The sequence below is a fragment of the Centruroides sculpturatus genome, unplaced genomic scaffold (assembly GCF_000671375.1).
Source record: "Centruroides sculpturatus isolate CEXI.00-Female unplaced genomic scaffold, Cexi_2.0 scaffold115, whole genome shotgun sequence".
Classification (NCBI taxonomy): domain Eukaryota; kingdom Metazoa; phylum Arthropoda; class Arachnida; order Scorpiones; family Buthidae; genus Centruroides; species Centruroides sculpturatus.
The window spans coordinates 493,656-507,002 of record NW_019384545.1 but is presented as its reverse complement, the minus strand read 5'-3'; the positions used below and the strand labels follow the sequence as shown (position 1 = coordinate 507,002).

General features: G+C 30.0%; 1 protein-coding gene across 1 annotated transcript in view; it reads left to right on the top strand.

The window, feature by feature from the left end:
• The window catches only part of LOC111623479 (propionyl-CoA carboxylase alpha chain, mitochondrial-like), a 72,105-nt gene that overhangs the window by 19,315 nt on the left and 39,443 nt on the right, over positions 1-13,347 (top strand). The window contains exons 5-7 of the mRNA XM_023366066.1: positions 81-134; positions 7,752-7,883; positions 11,101-11,131. Of these exons, the coding sequence (XP_023221834.1) occupies positions 81-134; positions 7,752-7,883; positions 11,101-11,131 (217 nt within the window). The remainder of the gene's footprint in view (positions 1-80; positions 135-7,751; positions 7,884-11,100; positions 11,132-13,347) is intronic.

Sequence of the window (13,347 nt, the reverse complement as noted above, 5' to 3'; positions counted from 1 at the left end):
TTTAAATTTATTAGATTGTTTTGATGCTTAATAGATAAATTAAAATAATAATAATAATAATAATAATAATATTTTTATAGGTTCATCCTGGTTATGGATTTTTATCAGAAAATATGGAATTTGCAAAACGGCTGGTAAGAAGTAAATTAAAATATTTAAAAAGTATTTTGTTATTCAAAATTTGCGAGTCATATGAAATTTACTAACAGTAATTATTATTAATGTAACTTCTTACATGATTTATTCTGCTCAAAACTTCATTTTTAGTTTAATTTCTAAAAATTGCCAAAATTTTTATGCCTGGTTAAATTAATTAAGTGATTTAATGTTTAATGATTCTCTAATCATTAAATCATTTTATTACCTCAATCATAACTTGACATATTTTAGGAATTTTTAGCATTTAATCAATTCTAAATTATTAAGTTAAAATTCTTTAACAAGTATTGCAACAGAGTATGTTGCAATACTTGTTAAAGAATTTTAACTTAATAATTTAGAATTGATTAAATGCTAAATTATTAAGTTAAATTAAGTTAATTTAAATTATTAAATGCTAAATTTAAATTTTGCTTTTAAGTATGTATGTTTTTATTTGTTGATTTCTAATCATGATTATTTTTTTAGAGATGTGTTTTAAAGATTTAAAAATTTTTGAAATCGACCCTTTGGCTATTTATGCTCACTTTTATAACATGAATATCCACTAGAAGTTTGATAGATCTGATGATTTTCTTTAATGAAAAGTTATTTTTAATTTAAAACAATGTTATTACTTATTTGTAGAAATATTTCCTAAACAATTTAGCATAAAATTTATTGTATAAAACTACTAGAAATTTATTTACATGAATTAGTCAAAACATTAACAACATTAACATATATAAAATTGCTGCTAGATGTGTTTTGTATGGCAGTATGAGATGTGTTTAGAAAATAACAAGACTGAAGCTGAAACTTTAAATCTTGAGTAATATATTCACTTTAGTTGTTTTCCCCTTCAATGTATGATCCTTCTGCTTTCACACAGCACTGCATTTGCAACTTTCACTGATCATAACATTGCTGCAGGTCATCTTCTGTAAGGCTGCACAGAAGCTCCATTGTTTTTTCTTGACAGCAGAAACCAAATCAAAACAGTGTCCCTTAGAGCAGACTTGACTTTAGGGAAAAATAAAAGTCATATGGAGCTGTTCTCAGTCCCAGAGCAATTCTCTTTCTGCTCTGGGGAAAACAGCTGTGGGACAACCTTAGCACACACATTTGTCATGTTCGGTTTTTCATGCAAAATCTGTCTCACATTCTCCTTATCCGTATGTACCATGTCTGCAATCATTCTTATGCTCAGTCTTCAATCACTTCAAACAATTTGTTCCACTTTTTGCATGTTTTCCTTGGTTTTTGACTTGCTGGTCCATCCAGAACATTTATTGTCTTTCATATTCTCTGGGCTTTCAGAAAATCTGTGCATGAGAAAGACATGCCTCTCTGTATGCTTCACATAGCAGGTGCAAAGATTCAGTGGCAGTTTTTTTTTTTTTTTTTCAATTTCACCAAAAATTTCAGGTTGATACACTGCTCCTCTTTCAAGCTGGCCATTTTTCCAACACACGCTAACAACATATCCACTTGCACTCACAGCAATCTAATAACAGTAGCAAGTTGACACTTACTACACTTGTTCTAACTAGTTCAAGGTCATTTACCCACCCACTCACTTTGACCCATGTGCAACTGTTGTGTGCTGGCAATCACAGTCTTGATATTTTCTAGCCACATCACATGTGCCAAGCCAATTTTTGGATAATATTTAATGTGTGTCAAGAACACACACAAGGAGTTATTCTTTTTCTGTAATGTGGATGCCAGTATTTATTCATGTACTTTCTTTCATTCCTTTTAGAATTATTCTAATATATTTTTAATTAAGTTTAATAAATTAATTTGTTTCTACAAAAATTATCTATAGTCATTTGCTCTGTGACAATGTTAGTATCATAAAATTAACTGCTAAGTTAAGGTAATCAAAATATATATTCCTATAGGAATCTTGTAGAATATTCTTTTCAGATTAATTTAGTCTAGCATTAGCAGTCCAAATAGAACTTACAAGGGGACGGCATAACATTGGGGTCACCAATTTTGATCAAACACTGTGAGATTATAGTGTATCCCCAAAGATTGCACATGTCAATCTTTGCGGGTGCACTATAATCAAAGATCGTAAGGCACAATATTCAAAATTAAAGAATAAAATTTAGATTTAAAATTGCAAATAAATTAAAACTTTTAGAATTTCCACCATTTGTATAGTGGCTTGGTGGGAGCATGTTGGTTTCCTAATCGTGAGGTTTGTGTTTCGAATTTTGGTGATATCAATATATTTTTTTCTTTTTTTGTTTATACAAAACTATAATTTTTAATTTATTCTTGGTATTTTTAAATAACTTTAAAAATACCAAGAATAAGTTAAAAATTTAATTAAGTATAATAATATTATATATTATAATCTATATAAATTATAATAATATATNTATAATAATATATAAATTATAGTTAAAAGTATAATAAATATATAAATTATACTTAATTTATTATACTTATTTAAAAGTTATATTTGAATATTCATGTACAGTGCATATGGGATTTATACTAACATTTATTTATAATTTATTTGGGAAGAGGATTAGATTTAAATAAAATTATCATTTTTCAATGTCAATTTTGTTAATAAAAAAGACATTTTTATTAAAATTATTCAATTTGTTTGCTTTCCATGAGCACAATTTTGTGGATGATAATTGTCATAGAAGCATATGAAACAAGAAACATTCTGCAGTGTGTGCATTGAATAAATGCAGATTTTTACAATAAGATTTACATGACACTGGAAAAACAAACTTGATTAATTAATGTTTAAAAACACTTCATCATCATCTAATTTGGAGGAGAATCATTTGTACCATATCACATTGAAAAATATCAGAGTGGTTAATGTTTTTTCTACTGCCTTCACAACTTCTGAAATTGTTGAAGAATCTCAGCTGCAATTAGGTCTTAATTTTGAAGGATGCTTTCATAATATGTAAAGTTTGTAATATGGTTGTGTAGTGATTCTTCTGCAGAACAAATTTCTATGCTATTGATGTTAGCATGAGATATCAAAGCCATCTTTTCATTCTTTAGCAAATGAAGATGCAATTACAGACACATTTAGAGTAAACAACGACTTTGTTGCCAGAGTAAGTACATACTGTATATGAAAATACAGAAAATGCTTTGTTTTTAAATAAATATTGTTAAGAAGCATTTGTTAATCGCTTTTAACATTGACTTGTTACTTAAAACAGATGAATTTTATTGTTTTATTATCCTGTTTATTGTGCATTTATTGTTTTCTAAAAATAAATCAGCTTTTCTCTCTGACAATATAATAAATTTAAAAGTACCAAGAATAAAGTGAAAATTATAATTTTGTATAAAATAATAACAATAATATATTGATATCATTGAGATTTGAAAAACAAATCTCACAATTATGAAACCAGCATACCCCCACCAAGCCACCGGCCACTATATATTGGCACAAATTCTAAAGGTTTTAAGTTTTTTGCAGTTTTCAACCTCAATTTTCTCCTTTAATTTTGAGTATTGCACCTTACTGCTTGGCACATGTCAGTTGTTGTGGATGTACTATAATCTCACAAAGTTTCATCAAAATCAATGACCCCAACATTATGCCATTTCATTAGATACAATTCCAAAATAGAATATAAAATTTAAAATATTAATTTTAGAGTAATTTGAAAAATGAAATTCAAAATTAAATGTTTGATATTCAGAATAATGTTTTTAACATCTTTGACATTATATTTAAGTTTCCTATTATATGTTTGATTTTTTTTTTAACATTTTTAGTACTTCTATGTTTTTATGTTTCTTCATCTTGGTTGTTTTCTTACTCAGTAATGATAATTTTAGAAAAAAACAGAGTAAGAGCCATAATAGTATATGTAAGATCTTAGTGATCAACAGTGATAGAATACATTGGAAATTGGATCGTAAATACATTGGAATTACAACATTGGAAGTACTTACAGAAATTTAGTTAAAAGTCTTCCTCAAAGAGTAGAGGCAGTGATAGCAGTGAATGGCAGACCTACATTGTACTGATTGTAATTGAATTCCAGTTCAACAAACTCCTTTGTATGTCGGTTATTTCCAGGCAGTATAGTGCATATTTATATCAGTTGCAAAAAATTTTATTAAATATGTTATTTAAAGCTATTTAGAGTTTTAAATGTTTGTTTTATTTTATGTAGTTGCAGATTTAGATTATTGTATCTTGTAGCATGTATTGAAAAGGGGCTAAAGCTCAAAATGTTTATACATTAAGAATTATAACAAAATATATTTGATGACATCCATGTCTGCTTAGTCTATTATTCATAAGAAATGCAACTGTTTACATTGGGCATTGATAAATATGTTAATTAGATTTCTAAATTTACAAAGTGTTTGATAAAAATTTAAGAGCACTGTCTATCGGCATTAATGAGGTTTTGATGAGTAAAACACAAAATAAACACAAAATATTTTGCAAGCACTTTTGACATATATCGATGCCACAAGTAAAAAATTGCAAAGTTGAATATTAGAATATCAAGATGACATTTTGTAAAAATAAAATTTCTGCAGAACAATCTAGAAGGCATCTCAATCATTACTTTACCCCCCTGCAGAATGAATCTTCCATTCCCATACAGTAGGAGAACTGCAACTGTTTATTTATCTGGGAAACTTTATTAATTGAGAAATTAGAACTATGTAATAGGCCCACTCTAGAGCTCCCAAAAATATGAGTTTTGCTATTTAATAATTTAATTTTTTAAATTACTAAATAGCAAAACCCATATTTTTGGGAGCTCTAATTACAGCTGCCAATAATTTTCAATTATAGTTTGACCGTTAATTAAATGTGTAAGTTTAATAGTGCACCATTTAAATTTAGCATGTGCATTCCAATTAGTACAAATTAACATTAATATTGAAATTCATATCAACGTTCTAAAATTTTTCTTGTTTTGCCTGAAGAAGACATTCTATACATGTTGAAACTGCTTATGAAATATTTTGTATTTATTTTGTGTTTTACTTATCAAAACCTCATTAACATCGATAGACAATGCTATTAAACTTTTATCTAATAAGAATCTGGCATGAAAAATTAATTATTTCTTTCATATGAAGTGTTTTTGGATTAATCAATCCAATCCATAGTTTGTGAGATTTAATACATTATTAGACTTTTTAAATAATACAACAGATTTACCCAAAGACTCGTAAAGTATAACAGCAGATAGCCTTTAGGCCTTCCAACATTTTTAGTTTATTCTACAGAAACCATAATTTGATGATATTTGAGACGTGTATCTTCCAGATTCTGTAGATGAAATAAAAATTTCCATCTTTTCACTAAACCTATTGTTGAATATTCCTATAGAATAAAATGATAAGAATATAATTGTGATAAGTCACTTTGAACATTAGCTGAATATACTGACAAAAAATTGCTTTGTATTTTTTCCCATGAAGAGGACAAGTCAATTATTCTAAAAATATTGCACTTCAATTAATTTGTCATTTACATAATTCATTGAATTGTATTTTTATCAATAAAACAGTTGTTTTACATATTAAATTTTTTACTCTCTGTTTTCCAACTGTTTTTTAAATAGATACAAATTTATACCTTCTATAGTGAGATCTACAACAGAAGTCTGAAAAAAAATGTTTTAGATAAATTATATTGCATAAGTTTTGGTCTTTTTCCCAAAAATTTCTATTATTTTTGTTGCCTAAAGTTAATTTAATGACTGAATTGTCAGAACTATGAGGCGTGTCCGGAAAGTAAGTACCGTTTCGTTCTACCACCATTGCAGTGGTAGTATTGCAGTTTGGCACCTGCGCACACATCTTTCTAGTTGATTGTCAGTCCAGTGACACCATTACAGCCGGATTGGATTGTTTTTCCACGTGTTAGTGAGCGTTCAAAATGTTTAAGACTATTGCCGATCCCGCCAACTGTGAAGTGCATTCTGTAATACGGTTTTTGAAAGCAAAGAATGTTAAGCCAGTTGAAATTTATCGTCAACTTGTAGAGATTTATGGTGAAAATGTAATGAGTGATGGAATGGTTAGAAAGTGGGTTCGACAATTCAATGCTGAACGCACTGATGTTCATGACGAAGCACGGAGTGGCTGGCCTTCTGTTGTCAATGATGGTTTGGTTGCAAAAGTGAATGAAAAAATTCCTGAAAACAGACAGTTCACAATAAGATTGCTTTGTGATGAGTTTCCACAAATTTAAAAAACTGTTTTGCATGAGATTGTTGCAACAACCGATGTTCAGCAGTGGCTGTCTTCACTGGCGGCATCTTTCTTTGAAGAGGGTATAGACAAGTTGGTTTCCCGATATGACAAATGTCTGAACAATGGTGGTAACTATGTAGAAAAATAGTTTCAGACATGCTTTTTCATGTAAAAATAAATTTTGTTTTGAAAAAATATTTTTTATGCAAGTTTTTCAAAACGGTACTTACTTTCCGGACATGCCTCGTATATTCAATACATCTACAATATCATTCATGGTTAGAGTTAGTATTAGTAATTATTTTCTAAAAAACTGAAATAATTACAATAAGTAGTATGATGAAGAGAAAGGAAAATATAATATCATCAAGTTTCTTGGCAAGATTTTGGCAAACTATTTCAAATTCCAATAAAGTATTTCTAATTTATCAATTTGAATAGTGAAGACTTTTAATTCAGGTTGGATAGTTTTATTATTGTCTTTTAAAGATTGAACATCTGACTTAATAATTTTAATTATGTATTAATTTCAATAAAATTATTGCTCATCAACGTTTGTAGCAATTTCAACAAATATTCCTCATCTTGATTTGTTATAGACTCAAAGTAATCAAGATTTGAAGAATATCCTACTTTTTGAATCCGTATCTTTTTGTGATTGAAATATATTACTAGTTTGTCCCAACACTGCATCCAAATCATAATCAATCACTTCAGTGAATACTTCCTCATTAAATTTACAGGACAACCTTTTCCATTTTTTGCTTATTCTAATGTTTCAAAATTATTCTTGAGAAGGTTTATTATAGTGGGGCAGGATTTCATTTGATTCCTGCACTTATCAATAAAATTTGAATTAGCAATAATGAAACATTCTTTTCAATGGCATTTATAAAACAGAGAAATATTGTTGTCTTATATGCCAAATACTGTGATGCAAAGGTTTCATTTAGATGAGCAAAAAACATGGCAACAGTCATGAAAGCCAAGAGCAAAACTGTTCTTATATATTTATAAATTAAATATAGATAACATATTTGTCATATAATTGTATTTAAATATGCACTATTTAGAATGAATTGAATATATTTATTTATAGAGTGNTTTGATTCCTGCACTTATCAATAAAATTTGAATTAGCAATAATGAAACATTCTTTTCAATGGCATTTATAAAACAGAGAAATATTGTTGTCTTATATGCCAAATACTGTGATGCAAAGGTTTCATTTAGATGAGCAAAAAACATGGCAACAGTCATGACAGCCAAGAGCAAAACTGTTCTTATATATTTATAAATTAAATATAGATAACATATTTGTCATATAATTGTATTTAAATATGCACTATTTAGAATGAATTGAATATATTTATTTATAGAGTGAAGCTAACATTACTTTTATTGGTCCAAATTCCAATGCAATCAAAGCAATGGGAGATAAAATTGAAAGTAAAAAATTAGCAAAAGAAGCTAAAGTAAATACCATACCTGGATTTGATGGAGTTGTAAAGGTATTTAATAGTAGTAATAATATTCTATTAAACTTTTATCTAATAAGAATCTGGCATGAAAAATTAATTATTTCTTTCATATGAAGTGTTTTTGGATTAATCAATCCAATCCATAGTTTGTGAGATTTAATACATTATTAGACTTTTTAAATAATACAACAGATTTACCCNTATCAATAATTATAATTTACAATATAATTTAATGGATTGAAAAATTATAGCATAAAAAAATTTTTAAATAAAAGTTTCTAGTACTTTCAATGTAGACAGTTTGAAAATGCTATAATTCTTTATTTTTGAATTTTTGTACTTTTAAAACAAACTCTTAAAGCATTAAACAAAACAAAAAAAGATGGATAGATAAAAATATTATAAGTGTTATAAAAATAAATTTAGTAAAAATTATATACATGTATGATTTCTAGAAAAATCTAAGCTTAAAATTCAAAGATATTTGAAAATTACAACAGTTATTACCTAGCTAGCTTCATTTTCTATAGAATAAAATAACTTAATGAAGTAACAGTATCAACTTCTGTTGCTGAGAAATGTTTATTAAAACTAAAACACAAACATTTGATTTCAGTTGCACCTGAGCAACTGAATTCAAACATTTGTGTTTTAGTTGTGAAGTCAAACGTTTGTGTTTGTGTTGAAAAGGCATTCAAAAAAATGGAACATTTAAACAAAGGAACATTCAAACTCTTATATTTAAAATTTAAAACAAAATATTAAACAAATTATCAATTAAATAAATAAAATAAAATAAAAATTATTTTATTTTACATGAAACCTCAATTGCTTACAATGAAATATAAACATATACAGATATATTTGAAGACCTTTATATATCTATTGATATTTAACTTTCAAAAAGTTGCACAAACAAGAAATTGAATGTGAAACATTACATGGCTATGAAAGAATTTGTTATCAATAATATTAGCTTTTATGTTGGGATTCCATATTATGTGAATTTCTGTTTTCTGTAAAAGGGCATTCTGTATTTTCAGAAAACAGAGTTGATACATAAATAGAATTTTTCTTTGTTTTCTGTTTCTGTTTATTGTCACAATTTTTTAAAAGTAGGAACTGAACTTTACAGACATTTAAGCATCATTAAAAGCCTGAGTCATTTAGTTGTTTCCTGTTTAGTAGTGCAATATATCTCTGGAGATATGTGCACAAGCTGAAGCTGAAAACAAACATATGAACTCACTTAAAAAATGATTTATCTGCCAGCTGTTTCACTCAACAACTGCTCACTCTTAGTGATGGAAAAGTATCAATTGATTCAAAAAGTGTTTTTTAAAAACCAAATCAAACCCTCAAAAATCTCTAGGTACATGTCTTGTACTTGCTTATAGTGTGATGTTTAATAGTCTAATACTACAGAATACCACAATTTCATCAGTCAGATGTCCCTATTGTAGACATAGAACCAATTTCTTTTTTCTTTTTAAAACAAAAAGTAGTTTACCTTCTGGATGAGAGGATAATTTATGACTTTTAGAAAGTTTAGTTACTTTTTCTCATATCATTTCCAAATGTATTATTATATACATATATTATATTAAAATCAGCTACTCTACCTATTTAGAAATAGGTAGAGTCACTATCTCTGCCTTTTTCTAATTAATATGACAATTATTTATTAATTAATATAATAGCATAATACCCGATAAAGTACTACCAATTCAGTTATTATTTTGGCTATTAATTAGGAATATTTATGATCTACAACTAAGTATCATAAATATAACTGATTAGTAATAATTATACCACTATCATTGGCTTAATTTGAAATCCATATATAAACAGACTAACAGAAATTATTGTTATGCTAATTGAAAACTGGTCCAGAATTGATTTTGCATTACAGATTTATCTGTACATTGTTATAAACTAGTTAATAAAAAATTACCAGCAACGTTAAATGATAAAAATTTTTTGAAAAGTATATAAAGTAAAAAACATTTTTGTTAAACTAAGATTCTTCAGTTAACTACTGGTGTTCTTTATGTTCTAAGTTGTTTCTACTATTTTCCATTTTGATAACTTTTCATTAAAGTTTTACATTACATGTTATATTGATGAAAATAATGTAAAATTACTTTCATCAACAATATAAAAATTTCATTAAAAATATTGCTGATCATAATAACTATGTAAATATGTGTAAATAACCAAAATATTTTAAAATTTATAAAAATACTCAATAAAATTGGCATTGTTTCATGAATTAGGCCAGGAACACTTAAAATTTAATGGCAAAAGCAGAAATGGAAAATATGTTTTCAGTTCTGTTTTGGTCTTTGCTTTAACAAAGAAATGCAGATAAGAATACAGAATTTTGGAAATATTTTTTTCCATTTGTAAATATAGCTATTGAACAACCTATCAATATTTAATTTATTCATATTTCATTGAATGCAATCATAATAAAATTGATTATTTTAAAAATTATTTAAAGGTCTTACAAGCAATTTAACATATGCCATGAATTATGGTTATATGATCAGCAATATTAGCATAATATTGAACAGAAGAATCAATAAAATTGATTTTAAAAAACTATAGGACAATAAATATAAATATAAGTTCATAAAAATAAAAGAAACACTTAAAAAGATGCTTCTCATTTTGTGCTTACACACCTCAATATGCAAAAGCTTGTTTAAAAAATTTTTCTCTAATGACACAATAAAAAATATTATTGATAAAAATAATAGATAATAGAGTGAAACATGTTAAAATTATTAAATTTTTATAGAAATTTCAAATAGGATTAAATCTTGAATTAGACTTAAATATCTTCTTCTTCTTCTTTAATGCTGCCGAATGGCATTTGCGACTTCATTTTGATATTGTTCTCTGTCTAGCACTGTGTGTAGAACTTGTGCTGTTGTCATGTGAAACCAGGTGTTGATGTTATCTAGCCAGGCCGTTTTTGGTCTACCTGGACGTTTCTTGCCTTCAATCCTGCTCTCCAGGGTGAGTGGCAGTAGATGGTATTTTTGGTAGTTCCTAGCAATGTGGCCTAGGTATTTGCATTTCCTGCTGATGATGGTTTTGATCAGGTCCCGGTCCGTGTGCATGTACTGCAAGACCTGTGCATTGGTTATCTTGTCCGTCCACGGAATTTTCAGCATTCTTCGGTAGAGCCACATTTCGAAGGCCTGGAGCTTTTTTGTAGTGGCTGCTGTTAGAGTCCAAGTTTCTACACCATAGAGTAGAATTGGCCAGATGTAGCATTTCAATGTGCGTAATTTGAGCATGATATTCAAGCTTCTGTCGGTAAGGAGTGTTTTCCATTTGGTAAATGCCTGCCTGGCTTGTTCGATTCTGCTCTTGATTTCGGTCTCGTGATTCAGCTGGTCATCAATTAGTACTCCAAGATACTTGAAGCGGTGTACCTGCTCCAACTTTTCGTTATTTAATTTGATCGTGATTTCGCTAGGAGTCCTGCTGACCTTCATCACCTTTGTTTTCTTTTTGTTGATTCGTAAACCCCATGCTTGACTTTTTGTGTTCACTTCATTCAAGATAGTCTGTAAATCTTGTTCGGAATCCGCTATTAATGCTGTGTCGTCAGCATATCTTAGGTTATTGATGTAGTGTCCATTAACTTTTATGCCGATCTCCTTGTCGGCCAGTGTTTGGTCAAAAATCATTTCTGAATAGATATTGAAAACAATGGGAGATAATGGGCAGCCCTGCTGGACACCTTTTTGTATTGGGATTGGGTCTGTCAGGTCGTTGTCATAGCGGAGCCGGGCTGTTTGATTCCAGTAGAGAGTGGTGATAAAGTTGATATCGTTAGTTTCAAGCCCAAGTTTTCTCAGTTGATTAATTAGGCGGCTGTGGTCCACTGAGTCAAAGGCTTTCTCATAGTCAATAAAACATATGTACACTTCTTTTTGATGTTCATAGCACCTCTGTAGCAGTATTTGTAAGCAGAAAATTGCCTCTCTGGTGCCCAGCCCCCTGCAGAAGCCAAACTGTGTGTTTCCTAGTGCACGTTCGCATTTACATCTTATTCTTTGCTGAATCACCTTGAGGAAGACTTTTAGCACCTGGCTCATTAAACTGATCAGCCTGAAGTCTTCGCATTTTCGGCTGGTAGCCTTTTTTGGTAGGGCCACAAAGATTGATTGGAGCCAGTCAGATGGAATAACATTGTTGTTGTAGATTTGATTGAACCATTTTGTTAGTTGTTGGATGTTGTTGTAGTCCAGCTGCTTCAGCAGTTCCACGTGAATCTGGTCAGGTCCACAGGCCTTGCCTGGCTTTGCTTTACTAATGGCATGTTCCACTTCAGATGTTAGTATGTGGAGATTGTCTTCCTGCACTTGTTGCAATTCTGCTGGTTTTCTATTGGCGCGAAACAGATTGTATATGTAGTTCTTCCAGGTGTCAAGTTTGGCTTGTTTGCTTAATATAAGTTGATTGTTGTCCGTATATAAGCTTGGGATAGGAGTCAGTTTGTAGATGCTTCCAGCTTCTTTGAGCTTCTTGTGCAGGTTAAAGTTATCATTTTTCTTGATTAGATTTTCAATTTCTGCACACTGCTCTTCCATCCATTTTTCCTTCGCCTTTCGTATTTCTTGTTTGATCTTTTGTTGTATTTCTTTGTATTTTTCCCGGTTGTTATCACTTTTGAGTGTTCTCCGATTGTCCATTAGATCTAGAATGTGCTGGGTCATCCACCGTTGTTTCTTTTTCGGTGCCTGATGTCCCAGCAGGGTTTCTGCTGTTTCGTTGATGCACTGTTTCAGTGAACGCCCGAACGCTTGTACGTCTGTTGTTGCTGCTTCGATCGATCTGATTGAATTGTTGAGATGCAACTGTAATTGTTGCCTGAAGGCATTATTCTTCAGCTTCTCCAGATCAAATCTTTTTGTTGCTCTTGTGTGTTTTGCTGATCGCAGTTTGAGGCGTAGTGTTACTGTCACTGGGTTATGGTCTGATGATATGTCAGCTCCAGGGTACGTTTTTGCCCTGAGGGCACTTGACTTATATCTGATGTTAATTAAGATGTAATCAATTTGGTTCCTGACGATATTGTTGTCAGCGTCTTGTGGCGAGGTCCAGGTGTACAGTCGTCGAGGAGGTAGTTTAAACCAAGTATTTACGACGCTAAATTTTTCTTCTTGACAGAACTGTACAAGCCTGTCACCTCGTTCATTCCGTGTCCCCAAGCCATGTTCTCCGACTATGTTTTGTAGTTTTCCTTGACCGACTTTGGCATTAAAGTCACCGAGGATGACCGTAATGTCTTGCTTCTTCAACGGCTTTAAGGTGTTGCTTAGCTGGTCGTAGAACGATTCTATTTCTTGATCGTCTTTGTTCGCTGTAGGTGCGTAGACCTGGAGCACATTCAGGTTGATCTTATTACCTGCTAACTGTATTAGTGCGATTCGTTCTGATATTGGGATGAAACTGGTGATTTTGTTGGCCAGTT